The following is a 13,711-nucleotide window of genomic DNA, read 5'->3' as shown; positions in this document are numbered from 1 at the left end:
TTAATTAGATTATTTTCATGATGCCCAACAGGAAAGCATTGTGTTTGAGTAAAATTGTGGCTTTGAAAAAAAAAAGCAAATCAAAATCTCATTGTGCTGGCATTTAGAAAACAGAAATTGTTTTGATAATTCTAACCTAAAACAGCAACGCACACTGATTTAATGTCAAGCAGTGTGATATATTTTTAATAGTCCTTTTTATACAGTGTATGTAAATATATGTTTTTAACTGTAAACACACAGTGCAAAATATCCAACCAGAGTGACTCAAAAAGAAGCAAACAACTGAAGTTAGAGTGTAACTAGGCATGAGCAGGTGTGTGGTACGTCTTTATAACACGGTTTTCAAGTTTTTAAGTTTTTCAAGTTTATAAGTTGTTGTTTCCAAACCTCTGAGATTTTCTGTCATACTGTTTCTACAGATTAAAGTCCTTTTAATGAAATGAAAGAGCCAAAGAGCCTGAGTAAAACAAAGTAAAAAGGGCCTCCCCCTCCCCCATCTGTTGGAGCACACTGTCACCCAGCTGGCTTACATGGATCTTTTGGATTTTACCTCTCCCAGTTTCACCTGTTTTTAGCTCCTCTCTGGGTGAGCTGTTTTACGGCTCTGTCACTTTTGTGTAAATAAGCTGTAACTGGCCATGCCCTGCAACTAAATGTTTACATTTGCACTTTATACACATGAAAATGGCTGCAGACAAATGTACAATGGTACAACCGTGCATCTTTGATCCTGAGTCAGACCCAGAAGAAACGGAGCATTCTGCACAACCATTAAGGACGCAGCAACAATGTCTGAATGGTTTCTAAATGGACCCAAGGCTACCAGTGACTTATTGTTAGTGCTAGCTTTTGCTAAATGACAGATTATATTCATGCCGAGCAGCCATTGTACATCGCACACAGTGGTAAAAGCAGCTGATGAAGGGGGCGGAGCTCCGCTTTGGTTGCTAGGTGAGGGGAAGAGCCTGCCGATTGTGACGTATTAATCGGGATGTTTTCGAAACGGCTCATTTTCCAGAAACCAACAAAACATTTACTTAACATTTTGCCAAAAAAACAGCTGGATGTTGTTGTTTTTTCAGTACTTGAACTTTTTCTAGGAGCAGTAGAGACCCAAACAGAACCCTGTACAAAGTGAATTTTGCATAATACTTTAAACTGCTAAATTTTCTTTTCATTTTTTTTTAAAGCAATACATACTGCTTCACTCTCCCTGCCCCATTTGTTGCCACATACTGCTAGTTGCTCCTACGTTTTTTTTTCCTTCTCTCTTACACAATACAGTACCTTCGGCTGTTTGGAAATATTTCCATTTGCGACAGACAAGGCCTGACATTTTGTGGAAACTAAAGTCGCGCCGCGTATCCCTCTTAAAAAGATCGTAGCTGAGAAGAAAACAGCAGAATTTTTTCAAGCATCTACTTGCAGACTCGCTACAAAAGCTGAAAATTACCCAGTTTAAATTAGTTTGTTATGCTTTTGTTACTCTAAAAAGAGTTGTCATGGTTGAGTTTTGGTTTGGCTTTGTTTTTCTGTTATTTTCATTTTTTCATCTCTTTTGGGTTAGGTTTGACTTTATTTATTGTTAGTTTTCAGTCATCAGTTATTTTCTGTCATTTTTCACTTCACCTCCTCAGCAGTCAGTCACACCTGTTATCATTTACCAGTCAATTAGCCAGACCCTGTTTCCACCTGTGAAGTGTTCTATTTAAACCTGCCTCTGCCTTCAGTTCAGCACTGGGCCGTCATCATCCCACACCTCTCCATGCCAGTCCCCGGTTTGCCTTGGAAGCTTTGTTTTGCTCCTTTTGTTAAGGTTAGTCCTGTCAGTCACTCTAAAGACTGTTTGTTCTCTGTTTGTTCCTGGAGAGGTTCTGCTCTGTGCCCTGGTGTCTCTCAAGTTCTGCTAACCTGACTAGCCGCCCTGGTGAAGCTCAGCTCTGTGACCTGGTGTCTCCAAATGAACTGCTAACCTGAGTGCTATGAGGCCTGCTAGCCGAGCAGCACCTAGCAAGTGTGGACTCTCTGTCTCCGGGCCGTCAGCTCCTGTCATCACATTCATCCCTGACCTTCTGCAGTCCTGAACCTCCGGTCTTCATCACTCACCACCCAGCATACTTCCTTCAATAAAAACTCAAACTTTTAGTCCCGTGTGTGCGTCCTGAGTTCATCGGTAAACAAAACCCTGACAGTACGGCCCAGTCAAAAGGTGAACTCAGGCGCCATGCGGGGCTTACCTGCAGGAGTTGACGACCCGGACATCCTCGCATATGTAGAGATGTGCGAACGCCAGATGAGGGAGAGGTACACCAAGATGGCTTCTGCCCGGGACCCTGCGCCACCGATCCGGGTCGACTCCACTTCCCCCGTGGTTCACGTGGGCGTTGATGCAGCTACCCCGGAGGCCAGGGAGAGAAGCCGCTCAGCCTCTCGTCGTCTCGGTCATCACCTCCATGACTCGCAGCTGGCCCCTCGAGTGAGGCTCATCGTTCCACCTAGCAGAGCCCCACGCATCAAGGAGAGCCAGCTGTGGGAGTTCTACTACGGTGACCGAGACGACCTTCTGCCCTGCTGGCCAGCTGCCACCCCTGAGATTGCCCCAGATTCCTCATCTGTCCCCTCCCGGCGAAGACAGCAGAACCACCGGCGCGGAGGGTCTGTCAAGGCTCAAGAGGAGGATCCGCCTCCAACCCCGGCGCCGCTCTCTGAAGCCTGTAGCCCGGCGCCGCTCTCTGAAGCCTGTAGCCCGGCGTCGCTGCCCTCCGAAGCCTGTTGCCCGTCACTGCCTGAAGTAGCCGAGGAGATGGTTCCGCCTCCACCAGTAAACTCCGCTCTGCCGACCACTGAAGGCTCCGCTCTGCTGGCCGCCAAGAAAATGGCTCCGCCGGCCGACGAGGATGAGCCCAAGGTCTCCGAGGGAGCCGCTTTGCCGCTGTCCAAGTCCCGTGAGGAGGTCCAGGAGGACCTGCCTCCGCCCAAGCCCCGTGAGGAGGTCCAGGAGGACCTGCCTCCGCCCAAGCCCCGTGAGGAGGTCCAGGAGGTCCTGCCTCCGCCCAAGCCCCGTGAGGAGGTCCAGGAGACCTGCCTCCGCCCAAGCCCCGTGAGGAGGTCCAGGAGGACCTGCCTCCGCCCAAGCCCCGTGAGGAGGTCCAGGAGGACCTGCCTCCGCCCAAGCCCCGTGAGGAGGTCCAGGAGGACCTGCCTCCGCCCAAGCCTCGTGAGGAGGTCCAGGAGGACCTGCCTCCGCCCAAGCCTCGTGAGGAGGTCCAGGAGGACCTGCCTCCGCCCAAGCCTCGTGAGGAGGTCCAGGAGGACCTGCCTCCGCCCAAGCCTCGTGAGGAGGTCCAGGAGGACCTGCCTCCGCCCAAGCCTCGTGAGGAGGTCCAGGAGGACCTGCCTCCGCCCAAGCCTCGTGAGGAGGTCCAGGAGGACCTGCCTCCGCCCAAGCCTCGTGAGGAGGTCCAGGAGGACCTGCCTCCGCCCAAGCCTCGTGAGGAGGTCCAGGAGGACCTGCCTCCGCCCAAGCCTCGTGAGGAGGTCCAGGAGGACCTGCCTCCGCCCAAGCCTCGTGAGGATGTCCCGGAGGACCCGCCTCTGGCCTCGGTTTCCACCGAGACCTGTAGCTTGGCACCGCCTCCAACTGCTCTGTTTGGCCGGAGCCGCAGACTGCGGACTTCGAGCTGCTCGACTCTGCCTCGTCGGGGCCGTCCACCACGGCGCCCGTCTCTGACTTTCCTGTTCGGCCGGAGCCGCCGACTGCGGTCTCCGGGCCGCTTGACTTTGCCTCGTCGGGGCCGCCCTCCTCGAGGGTTTAGTCGGGCGATGCTGCTCCGCCGCCTGCCTCGTCCAGGACGACCTCCACGAAGACTTTTTCTTTTTTGCTTAGCAGCCGTTCTTGCCTGAGCCCTTAAGGCCAGTGCCTTCTGTTATTTTTTTGGGCTCGATTCCAGTTTTTGATTTACTTAGGATTTTTGGGGTTTTAGAGTTATTTAGGGGTTCTTGTTTTCTTAGAGTTCTTAGTCTCTGTTTTACTTTTGTTTTTCCTGCTCCGTTTTAGGATTCTAGGTTTTGCCTTAGTTTCCAAGCTTTGCTTTGTTTCCTCATTTATAGCCTTAGTTCTCTGGTTTTCTCGTTAGTTTACTTATTCATGTTCTAGTTTTCTTGTTTTGCCTTAATTTCTAGTTTAGCCTTAGTCTCATAGTTCTGCTTAGTATTTTGTTTTGGTTTTGCATTAGTTTTATAGTTTTTCTTGAATGTCTTGATCTTTTTCCTAGTTTTTTTGTTTTATTTTGATTTTCTAGTTTTTTGCTTCGGTTTTTCTTTTGTTATCCCTACCCTAGTTCTTCTGGTTTTGTTCTATAGGTTAGTTCATGCCTGGTTTTCTAGTTTTTGGTTTAGATCTGTAGTTTCCCAGCGCTCTTTAGGTCCCAGCGCTTCTTAGTTTTGTTTTGGCCCCCTAGCTCTTAGTCCCCTGGCGTGTTTGACGCTCTCCATTCTCCGGAATTTAGACGCCCTTAGTTCCTGGTATTTTTGTTTCCTGGCGTGTTAGGACACCCTCTGACCCCTGTAGATTTCGTGTTTTTCTGGCGTGTTAGAACGCCCTTTGTCTCCTGGCGTATTAGGATGCCCTTTGTTCCTGGTTCCCTGGTGTTTAGATTTCTAGCGTTTAGATTTAGTGTTCCCGACGTGCTTAGACGCGCTCTGTTTTCGGTTCCCCGGCGTGTTAGGACGCCCTCTGTTTTCGGTTCCCCGGCGTGTTAGGACGCCCTCTGTTTTCGGTTCCCCGGCGTGTTAGGACGCCCTCTGTTTTCGGTTCCCCGGCGTGTTAGGACGCCCTCTGTTTTCGGTTCCCCGGCGTGTTAGGACGCCCTCTGTTTTCGGTTCCCCGGCGTGTTAGGACGCCCTTTGTTCTCGGTTCCCCGGCGTGTTGGGACGCCCTCCGTTCTTGTTCCTAGGCGTTTTAGATGTTCCTGCTTCCCTCATATCCCGACGTTCTCTTCCCCAGCCCCGGCGTTTTCCTCACGCCCCGGCGGGTTTCCCTTTGGTGTTAAGTACGCCCGTTCCTTCCCTTTGGCGTTAAGTACGCCCGTTCCTTCCCTTTGGCGTTAAGTACGCCCGTTCCTTCCCTTTGGCGTTAAGTACGCCCGTTCCTTCCCTTTGGCGTTAAGTACGCCCGTTCCTTCTCTTTGGCGTTAAGTACGCCCGTTCCTTCTCTTTGGCGTTAAGTACGCCCGTTCCTTCCCTTTGGCGTTAAGTACGCCCGTTCCTTCCCTTTGGCGTTGTCGTACGCCCGTTCCTTCCCTCTGGCGTTGTCGTACGCCCGTTTCTTCCCTCTGGCGTTGTCGTACGCCCGTTTCTTCCCTCTGGCGTTGTCGTACGCCCTGTTCTTCCCTCTGGCGTTGTCGTACGCCCTGTTCTTCCCTCTGGCGTTGTCGTACGCCCTGTTCTTCCCTCTGGCGTTGTCGTACGCCCTGTTCTTCCCTCTGGCGTTGTCGTACGCCCTGTTCTTCCCTCTGGCGTTGTCGTACGCCCTGTTCTTCCCTCTGGCGTTGTCGTACGCCCTGTTCTTCCCTCTGGCGTTGTCGTACGCCTGTTCTTCCCTCTGGCGTTGTCGTACGCCTGTTCTGCCTTGTGGCGATTGTTCGCCTGTCAACGTCGGTTAGACATCCTTTTTAGTTCGCCCTAGTGGGTAGTTTTGGTTTGATTTTAGCCCACCATCCTACCTTCCCTCCACCCACCCAGGTTAGATCAGCTTGGTTATGACTCTTGCCCGCCATCCTGCCGTCCCTCCACCCACCCTGGTTCGGTCACTTTGTAGTTTGTTTTGTTTGATTTTAGGCCGTCCGGAGTCCGGCCTTGAGGGGGGGGTAATGTCATGGTTGAGTTTTGGTTTGGCTTTGTTTTTCTGTTATTTTCATTTTTTCATCTCTTTTGGGTTAGGTTTGACTTTATTTATTGTTAGTTTTCAGTCATCAGTTATTTTCTGTCATTTTTCACTTCACCTCCTCAGCAGTCAGTCACACCTGTTATCATTTACCAGTCAATTAGCCAGACCCTGTTTCCACCTGTGAAGTGTTCTATTTAAACCTGCCTCTGCCTTCAGTTCAGCACTGGGCCGTCATCATCCCACACCTCTCCATGCCAGTCCCCGGTTTGCCTTGGAAGCTTTGTTTTGCTCCTTTTGTTAAGGTTAGTCCTGTCAGTCACTCTAAAGACTGTTTGTTCTCTGTTTGTTCCTGGAGAGGTTCTGCTCTGTGCCCTGGTGTCTCTCAAGTTCTGCTAACCTGACTAGCCGCCCTGGTGAAGCTCAGCTCTGTGACCTGGTGTCTCCAAATGAACTGCTAACCTGAGTGCTATGAGGCCTGCTAGCCGAGCAGCACCTAGCAAGTGTGGACTCTCTGTCTCCGGGCCGTCAGCTCCTGTCATCACATTCATCCCTGACCTTCTGCAGTCCTGAACCTCCGGTCTTCATCACTCACCACCCAGCATACTTCCTTCAATAAAAACTCAAACTTTTAGTCCCGTGTGTGCGTCCTGAGTTCATCGGTAAACAAAACCCTGACAAGAGTAAAACAGTCAAAAATAATAATATTCTGGGCAATTAGCATGTGTTTATTTTACAGTTTTGCATCAAAACCAAAATAATAAATAAATGCTGGATATGTTTCCAAGCTATGTTTCACATGAAAAATGCCACTGATTAAAAGGCCGTTAAACAAATGCTAAGATTTGTGTTCAGATTGATGAGGCCAGACAGTAGCAAGGAGGACTATATCCATAGGGACCACTCAGGATGGGTAGTTTGGGAGCTAAAATAACAAGGTAGAATTGAGTTGGCTTGCCAACAGAGAGGGAGGTGCTGGATATATTTGGAGAAATGTGTTGGAGATTGAGCTGCCAGTCAGGTGAGAGAAAGAGATGAAGGCCAAAGCAGTGGTGAGAGAGGATATGTAGGTGTTTAGCTTGACTGAAGTAAATGCAGAAAACAGGGAGTGAGGATGTGCAGATGTAGAACGGATGAACAGCCTTGTCTTTTCTCTGGATGGTGCTGTTAGGTTTGGGTTAGAGTTTCAGGCATTGGATGCAGAGTGGAGCTGAACTTTGCCTTCAAATGTTTGTGTAATTAGAGCAGCATCTTGATTAATGGCTAAGTTAACCGTGTACAAAATTATCCTCACCTTCCCGTAGGTTTAGATCTCACCCAACAGGGAATATCATTGACAGGTCAATTGAATTGTAATGATTTTTATTTTTTTTAATCATTGCAACTGCTACTGGGTAGGCGGGTATAGTAACCAGAACTTTTACTCAAGCAAGAGTAGCTCTACTTCAACATATTTTACTCAAGTCAAAGTAAAAAGCACTCAACTAAGAAATTATTTAAGTAAGCGTAAAAAAGTATTTGGTGAGAAGGCTACTCAAGTACTGAGGAAATATTTATCACCACTGATTTAATATTTAAAAATGATGTAATGATGTAAACGATGAACACATTCTGGTATTTTAACGACAAAACCAAACATTTACAAACAATAACAAGAAGAAACACTTTTCTAAACAGTGTTTGTTTAACATAAAACTTATTAAACCAAGCAGTTAATGCATATACAGTAAGTTAGGACAGTGCAAAGTACTTCCAATAACAACATTTACTGTTTACTGTGGTTACTTGACCTTTAAATGGCTCGATGGGCTCAGCTGATAGAAAATACCATTAAAACAACAAAACTTGTGTACAAACAAGGGGTTTCACCTTAATATAAACTGTTGATGTGTGTGCTTAAATGCTTTGTAATGAATTATTCATGATTAATCAAGTTTTTGATTAAAAAAAACAATATTTGACACCATAAGTAAAGCTTTCCAAATTTTGATTAATGACTGAATCAACATATAGAGATATGCAGTTTGGATTATGATGACGTGCAGCGAGTTCTGCCTCGATTTGGTGGAAACTGGAATGCTTTAGCTTGGATTTCATGCATACAGACATAAACTTTGCAACTATGTTGGGAAAAATGTAAACACTTCCATATTCGACAGTTGAAGATTTGTGGCGTTTAGCTTTACATCCAGAAGTGCCCCCCTATCTCTGTGTCACTCTTGGGATGAAATGGGATAAAAATGGGATATTTAAGTCCTCTACATAAAGAGTTTGTTTAGTAGCAATCATCTGTAAAGTTTACTCTCTACTGCTGTTTCCAAAGTACTCCTGTTATCCTGGTTAATCACCTAACCTGCTCATTAAACGGCACGGTGCTGCCCTCGGGTCCCCTCACTTGCTCCCTGCCACAGTCAAGAAACCCAAGAGAGATGTAGCTTTCACGTCATATATATATATATATATATATATATATATATATATATATATATATATATATATATATATATATATATAATAAACACTGCTTACTAATGAAATACCCTAGCCGAGAAGCCTGAAATAAATAAGCACACAAAAATAATGTCAAAATGATTGTGACGCACATAGATATATGTACAGCTATGTTAGAGTGTGCATTTAGCTCAAAATGCAGTTTGTGATCTAGCCCACAGGGTTAATTTATCAACAAATTCATATTAAGACAATCATTGTTAAGGGAAGCAGGGCTGTTTACGATTAGTTTTCAACTAATAAATAACTTTCTAATCATTTGAACTTTGGTCATTTATGCTTTTTCCTGTTTGAGTCAGCTAATATTGTAGTTCAGCTTTGTAGAGGTAATAGTGATTTGTTTTTTATTCTCTTGTTTCTGTCTGGACATAAATGTGAATATTGCAAAACGTAGAGCTGCACAATATCTCAAACTCTCCTCAGTGACAGTGCGTATCATATTGCAATTTGCAAACAACTACACAAGTTCAACATTTGGAGGGTTAAATAATTTCAGGGGCCATGCACTAAAAATCTTTTCTCCAGTACAATATTTGGCCGCTTTCACTGCACTTTCTGATCACAACTAATACAGGTCTTAGGAGACAAGATCAGAAAGCTCAAGGGGAGAGGCGGGGATCTTGTTCTGATGGAGACTAAATAGAAAAATCTGGGCTGATCGTAATCAAAATCATCATGGAAGACGTTTCAAACACATTGAGAGGTTTGGGGGGGGGGGGGGGGAGTCATTTAACTGAATTTACATCACAAAGGAAGACAGAAACAGAAACGCCTGATCCATGATTTTTTTTTCCCATCAACATTCAGAGATCCTGCTGTGGGAAATCCATCATCCGAGATGAAATCCTGCGCTGCCTTTTTTTATCCTCATCCTGTCAGATCCGATTGAGAGAGTTCTCAGTCTTCGGTTTTTAATATGTCCTACGTGATGCGTTTGTGGACAGAAACCCGTCGGCTTCTAAACGTTTTACATCATTCTTAGATTTTAATCAAACAAATATCTTATCGGGGCCGGTATGGTATAGCTGTGAAGATGACAATCTAATGAGAGAGAATTCCCTTTTCTTCTGGTTTGGGTCATATTTTTGAACCTACACTCGTTTAGAGGAAGGCTGTAAAATCAGTAGCCGCAGTAAAAACGTATTGAAACCTTCTACAGAAATAATTGGAGGAATTCCAGAAACAACAGAAGGTTTTGAATGTGTCACCTTGGCAATTTCAAAACCTAACCCATCAATGGTAAATATGTCCATGCTGCCAATAGTAAATTCTCTGCTGTCTGAGCAAGAGTGGCCAAAATACCTGGCATCTCTGTCTTTATTAGTCGCTACTTCTATTTGCAGAACGAGCAGGAGCAGTGTCGCCGGATCAGCTTCATTAAAATCTCGTCCTCTCTCATCTTCTTTTTCCCGCCAGGTCTCCAGGGCTGCAGGCGCTTCAGGTCTTCTGCAGTCAACTACAACGCGCTGCTGCTGGAGGCTGACAGGGAGCGGCTCTACGTGGGGGCCCGGGGGGCCGTATTCGCTCTGAATGCCTCTGACATCTCAGCCAGCTCCGCTCTCACTGTGAGTGTGTTTGTTGCCGTGCTGCTGCGTGTTTTGCGCCTCGCATGCCACGCGTGTTTACCCCGACCACGGCTTCGCTGAAGCGCCACAGTGCCGGAAAAACCTTGGAGAAAACATAGGCATTTAATTTATAGGTCGCTATTATACAGCAGTCGCCTTAATTGCTACATAAATTAATGTGATTAGTGGAAAAAACTGCGGAAAAAACCCAGCTGGTTTATTTTGTAGCCTCTAAATAGACACATAATTCACATAAAAGCCTCTTCATGTACCGACGAATAAAGATATTTATTCTAGTTTGCCCATAAATTCCAAGGCAGTCTTGCCTGATTTTCAGATAAAAAAAGAATTACTAATGTTTAGTCCCGCAGTTGATGATTTACTTCAAACATTCCCATCCAACCTGGGATTTCTTATCTTTATTGAATTTTAAAGAATCAAATCTTATTTCCTTGTAGTTCCCAGCACAGGCCTGGGTCAGACAACGCTGGGCAATAAATGATGTTTATAGTCTGTCCTGGTTTGTGATGATTCTCTTTTACGTTCCCTTCATCATTCACTATAAACGTTCTTAACATCAGCATCAAGTTGCCGGCACAAGATGTGTCTCTTTCAACGTTATTCGTTCTCGATGTTGATTCAAGTTATTTAAGCCAAAGCAACTACATTGCTGTGAAAAAAAGTATTTGCACCCTCTTAGATCATCGGGTCTTCAGATCCTTAAACAAAGTTTCAGACAAAATATCCTCTGGATGTTTACAAAATAACGTTTTCAGATTCTTTCCCCAAAGTTCTGGCGATCGTCGTACAGTTTTTGGCAAATGTGTCACCGGGTCTTGCACCGGTTGTGCGTTTTTTGGGAAACAGAAGTAAATTCATCTGAAAAGGTCCCATAGATGCAATTTTCATCCGGTCCCTTTTTTTTTGTTTTTGCTATTGAATCCTGAACGCTGACTTTAGCCGAGGCGAGTGAGGCCTGCAGTCTTTCGGATGCTGCTCTTCCTTCTATTAAAGGCTCTGGGATGAGTGGTCGAGGCGACGTTCCTTATTGTGGATAAGTTTTCCCCACATTCTCCCAAATGAATAGTTGGATTGTTCTGAAATGTTCAGTGTGTTATTGTGCTGCTGCGATTAAAGGGACCTTTATTGTGATGATTTTTAAAACATCTTTAGGTGCCAGTCATATGAAGAGCATTTATATGTGCTGTATTTTTGGCTGTGATGATCCCCAAAAAGGCAGACCGGGAGAAGAAGAGTCAGTGTTTGGTAAGGGTGCAGGTTTGTTGGCTGCGTTCGTGAAGAAGAAATTAACCTCAGGTGTATTTATGTGGAGGAATTGATCGAAACACTCCTTAAATCTCCCAGTCAAGCTGATGTAAACGTCTCCAGGACATGTTAAGGCTTAGATAACTACAATGGTAACTCTTACTAGAAGGAGCGATTAAATTATATCCTTAACTGATGGCTGTATGAATATTGAAATGCACTTCTTGCCGTTTACGTGTTGAATATTTTACCCAGCTACTTCTTTGCTCTCCAGTGCCCTCAGAAATGATCAGGCTACATGAAACATTTCAAAATTAAATTGTTCTTTTAATCTCAAGCCAAGGAAAAGCCCCTAGGCTTTATGGGCTGATTTAACTCTGATGAGAAATAAAAACGTAGCGTTTATTAATATTCTATTGGGTTGACAAAAAAAAAAAAAATAGGAGCAATTTTATGTGCTAACTGAGAATAAAAACCCCTAAATGTCATTTTATAATGATTTTGTCTCACGGTCTTCCAAGAAAGCGTTCTTTTTTTCTCTCTCGATTTGAGCCGAATGAATGTTACAACCTTTTACCATCGGTTTATCTCCCACCTGTTGTGCTTTGTGTTTCACCTGGTCTAAACTTTTAATTTGTGTGCAAAACACTGCATTTACAAGCCCTCGACTGCCTCCGTCTCCTCTGTGAGCTTGGAAAAATATTTGTTACGTAACATAAAAAAAAAACAACAACAAAAAAAACCACATTCGGTTACTAAACAACAGTCATTTTGGATGGCAGGATGACAAAAGAAAAATCTTACTTGAAGGACTTTAAAATGAGGAAAGTTATATTGTGTATTCTCCAAGAGAATCTGTGGTAATTTCTCTAATATCCTGAACTGTGGAGTGATGTGATCCACGTCTCTTTCTGTCTGTCTATAGATTGAGTGGGAGGCCTCCGCTGAGCAGAAGCTTCAGTGTCGGCTCAAGGGAAAAGACAATAAGGTAGGCACTGAGCTCTTATCGTGATCCTCACTCATTTATTTTCATTGTTTTTGGTTTGATTCTCTTCTACAGTAATGTTAAAAAAACTGACTACATTCTCCTAATATCAAAAAGCGGTTGCAGTCGAGCGTCGATCTCGCTCGCTCTTAGTTAAAATACTGATGAGACCCTAATTCCTCTGGGGGAAAAAGGGCTATTTCTCCCATTTTTACTTCCTTTTATACGCGGGCCTGTTTGAAGCACCTCTCTTTATCAGCATACCCCGGTGTGCATATCAAACTGTTCAGTGTTCTCTGAGCTGCAGGCACCCAGACGGAAAGTTTGAGGCTTAAGCAAAGCAATGAAACATAAACATTACGTGGAACAAAGCCTAAAAAAAAACCCAAAATGCTATTTTTTTTCTTCCTTTTTACGTTTCCTGGTTGATCAACAACGTTAATCAAATGGTCCAATTGTTTTGGTGCTTACAATCGATTTACCCAAATCTTTGCTTACTAAAAATCTATTTGCAGAGTAAAAGAGTTACAATCACTGGTTCATAGAGAAGAACACTCTTAGTTTTACAAGGTTGGTCTTTTATTTGAACGTTTGTCTCAAAGAGGAAACTTATATTTAGTGTACGAACAATTAAATCAACGCAAATTAGATTCCATGAAGGACAAAGTATAATATCCACTGAACAGGGTCATAACACAGTTTATTGACCCAGGTAACTCCTGTTCCCATCTTCAGCCTTGCCTTACCTAAACCATAGATAAGAACTTCTTATCTTTTCATTAACCTACTTAAATGTAAGTTGAGTAGAGACGTCAATACACATCAAGTTCAACCCTGTTCTCTCAGCGCATGAAAGAGCAAAGCTCTCATTTGTTGTGAACGAGCTATGAAGCAAGCGTAAAAAACACGTTCTTTGCCCCCTGCGGTGAACAACAGAAGTCCTTTTTTTTGGAGATTTATTTCTTTATTTATCTATTTACTGATTCAGATGTACTTTTTTTTTATCCCCCAGAGGCACATCTGCTGCACAGAAGCAACAGTCGGCCCAAATGTTTTTTTTTTTTTTTTTCACAGACAGCTCCCTGCACAGCAAATCGCTGCACAAGACTTTTAAAAAATGTATTCTAAGAATCAACTTATGGGTGTTAAAATCGTTCTGTTTTGCCATCACACTTTTCTTCATCCAAAGAGCCAAAGATCTCAACCACTGATCCGACAGTCTGCTCTCCAGAACCGCCGCAGCAGCTTCCACTGGGGTTATTTTATCTTTTGCTTGTTCTGTTTCTGATGTTTACAACAGTAAAACTCAATCAAAGGCCACCTCATAGTAATGGCTCCACCTTGATGAGTTTCTGAATGCAGATGGGCCTGATACCTGGACAGACACATGACCCAACCAGTAGCAGTCCCATGATCTACACCGTGTTTATCATCCGAAAGGACCCGACACGGGTCGGGGAGCAGAAGCTGACAATGTCAGGTTCCTGATCAGGCTTG

The 13,711-nt window shown here is 44.7% G+C and overlaps 1 protein-coding gene across 2 annotated transcripts in view; it reads left to right on the top strand.

Annotated features, from left to right (window-relative positions):
- LOC105938646 (semaphorin-4G) overlaps window positions 1-13,711 on the top strand; it is a 45,935-nt gene that overhangs the window by 14,874 nt on the left and 17,350 nt on the right. For both annotated transcript variants that reach the window (XM_036126653.1, XM_036126652.1), the window contains 2 exons: window positions 9,815-9,963; window positions 12,155-12,217. In XM_036126653.1, coding sequence (XP_035982546.1) covers window positions 9,815-9,963; window positions 12,155-12,217 — 212 coding nt within the window. The remainder of the gene's footprint in view (window positions 1-9,814; window positions 9,964-12,154; window positions 12,218-13,711) is intronic.

The sequence above is a fragment of the Fundulus heteroclitus genome, chromosome 22 (assembly GCF_011125445.2).
Source record: "Fundulus heteroclitus isolate FHET01 chromosome 22, MU-UCD_Fhet_4.1, whole genome shotgun sequence".
Lineage (NCBI taxonomy): Eukaryota > Metazoa > Chordata > Actinopteri > Cyprinodontiformes > Fundulidae > Fundulus > Fundulus heteroclitus.
The sequence above is the reverse complement of the archived record's forward strand: the minus strand, read 5'-3'. Positions and strand labels throughout refer to the sequence as shown.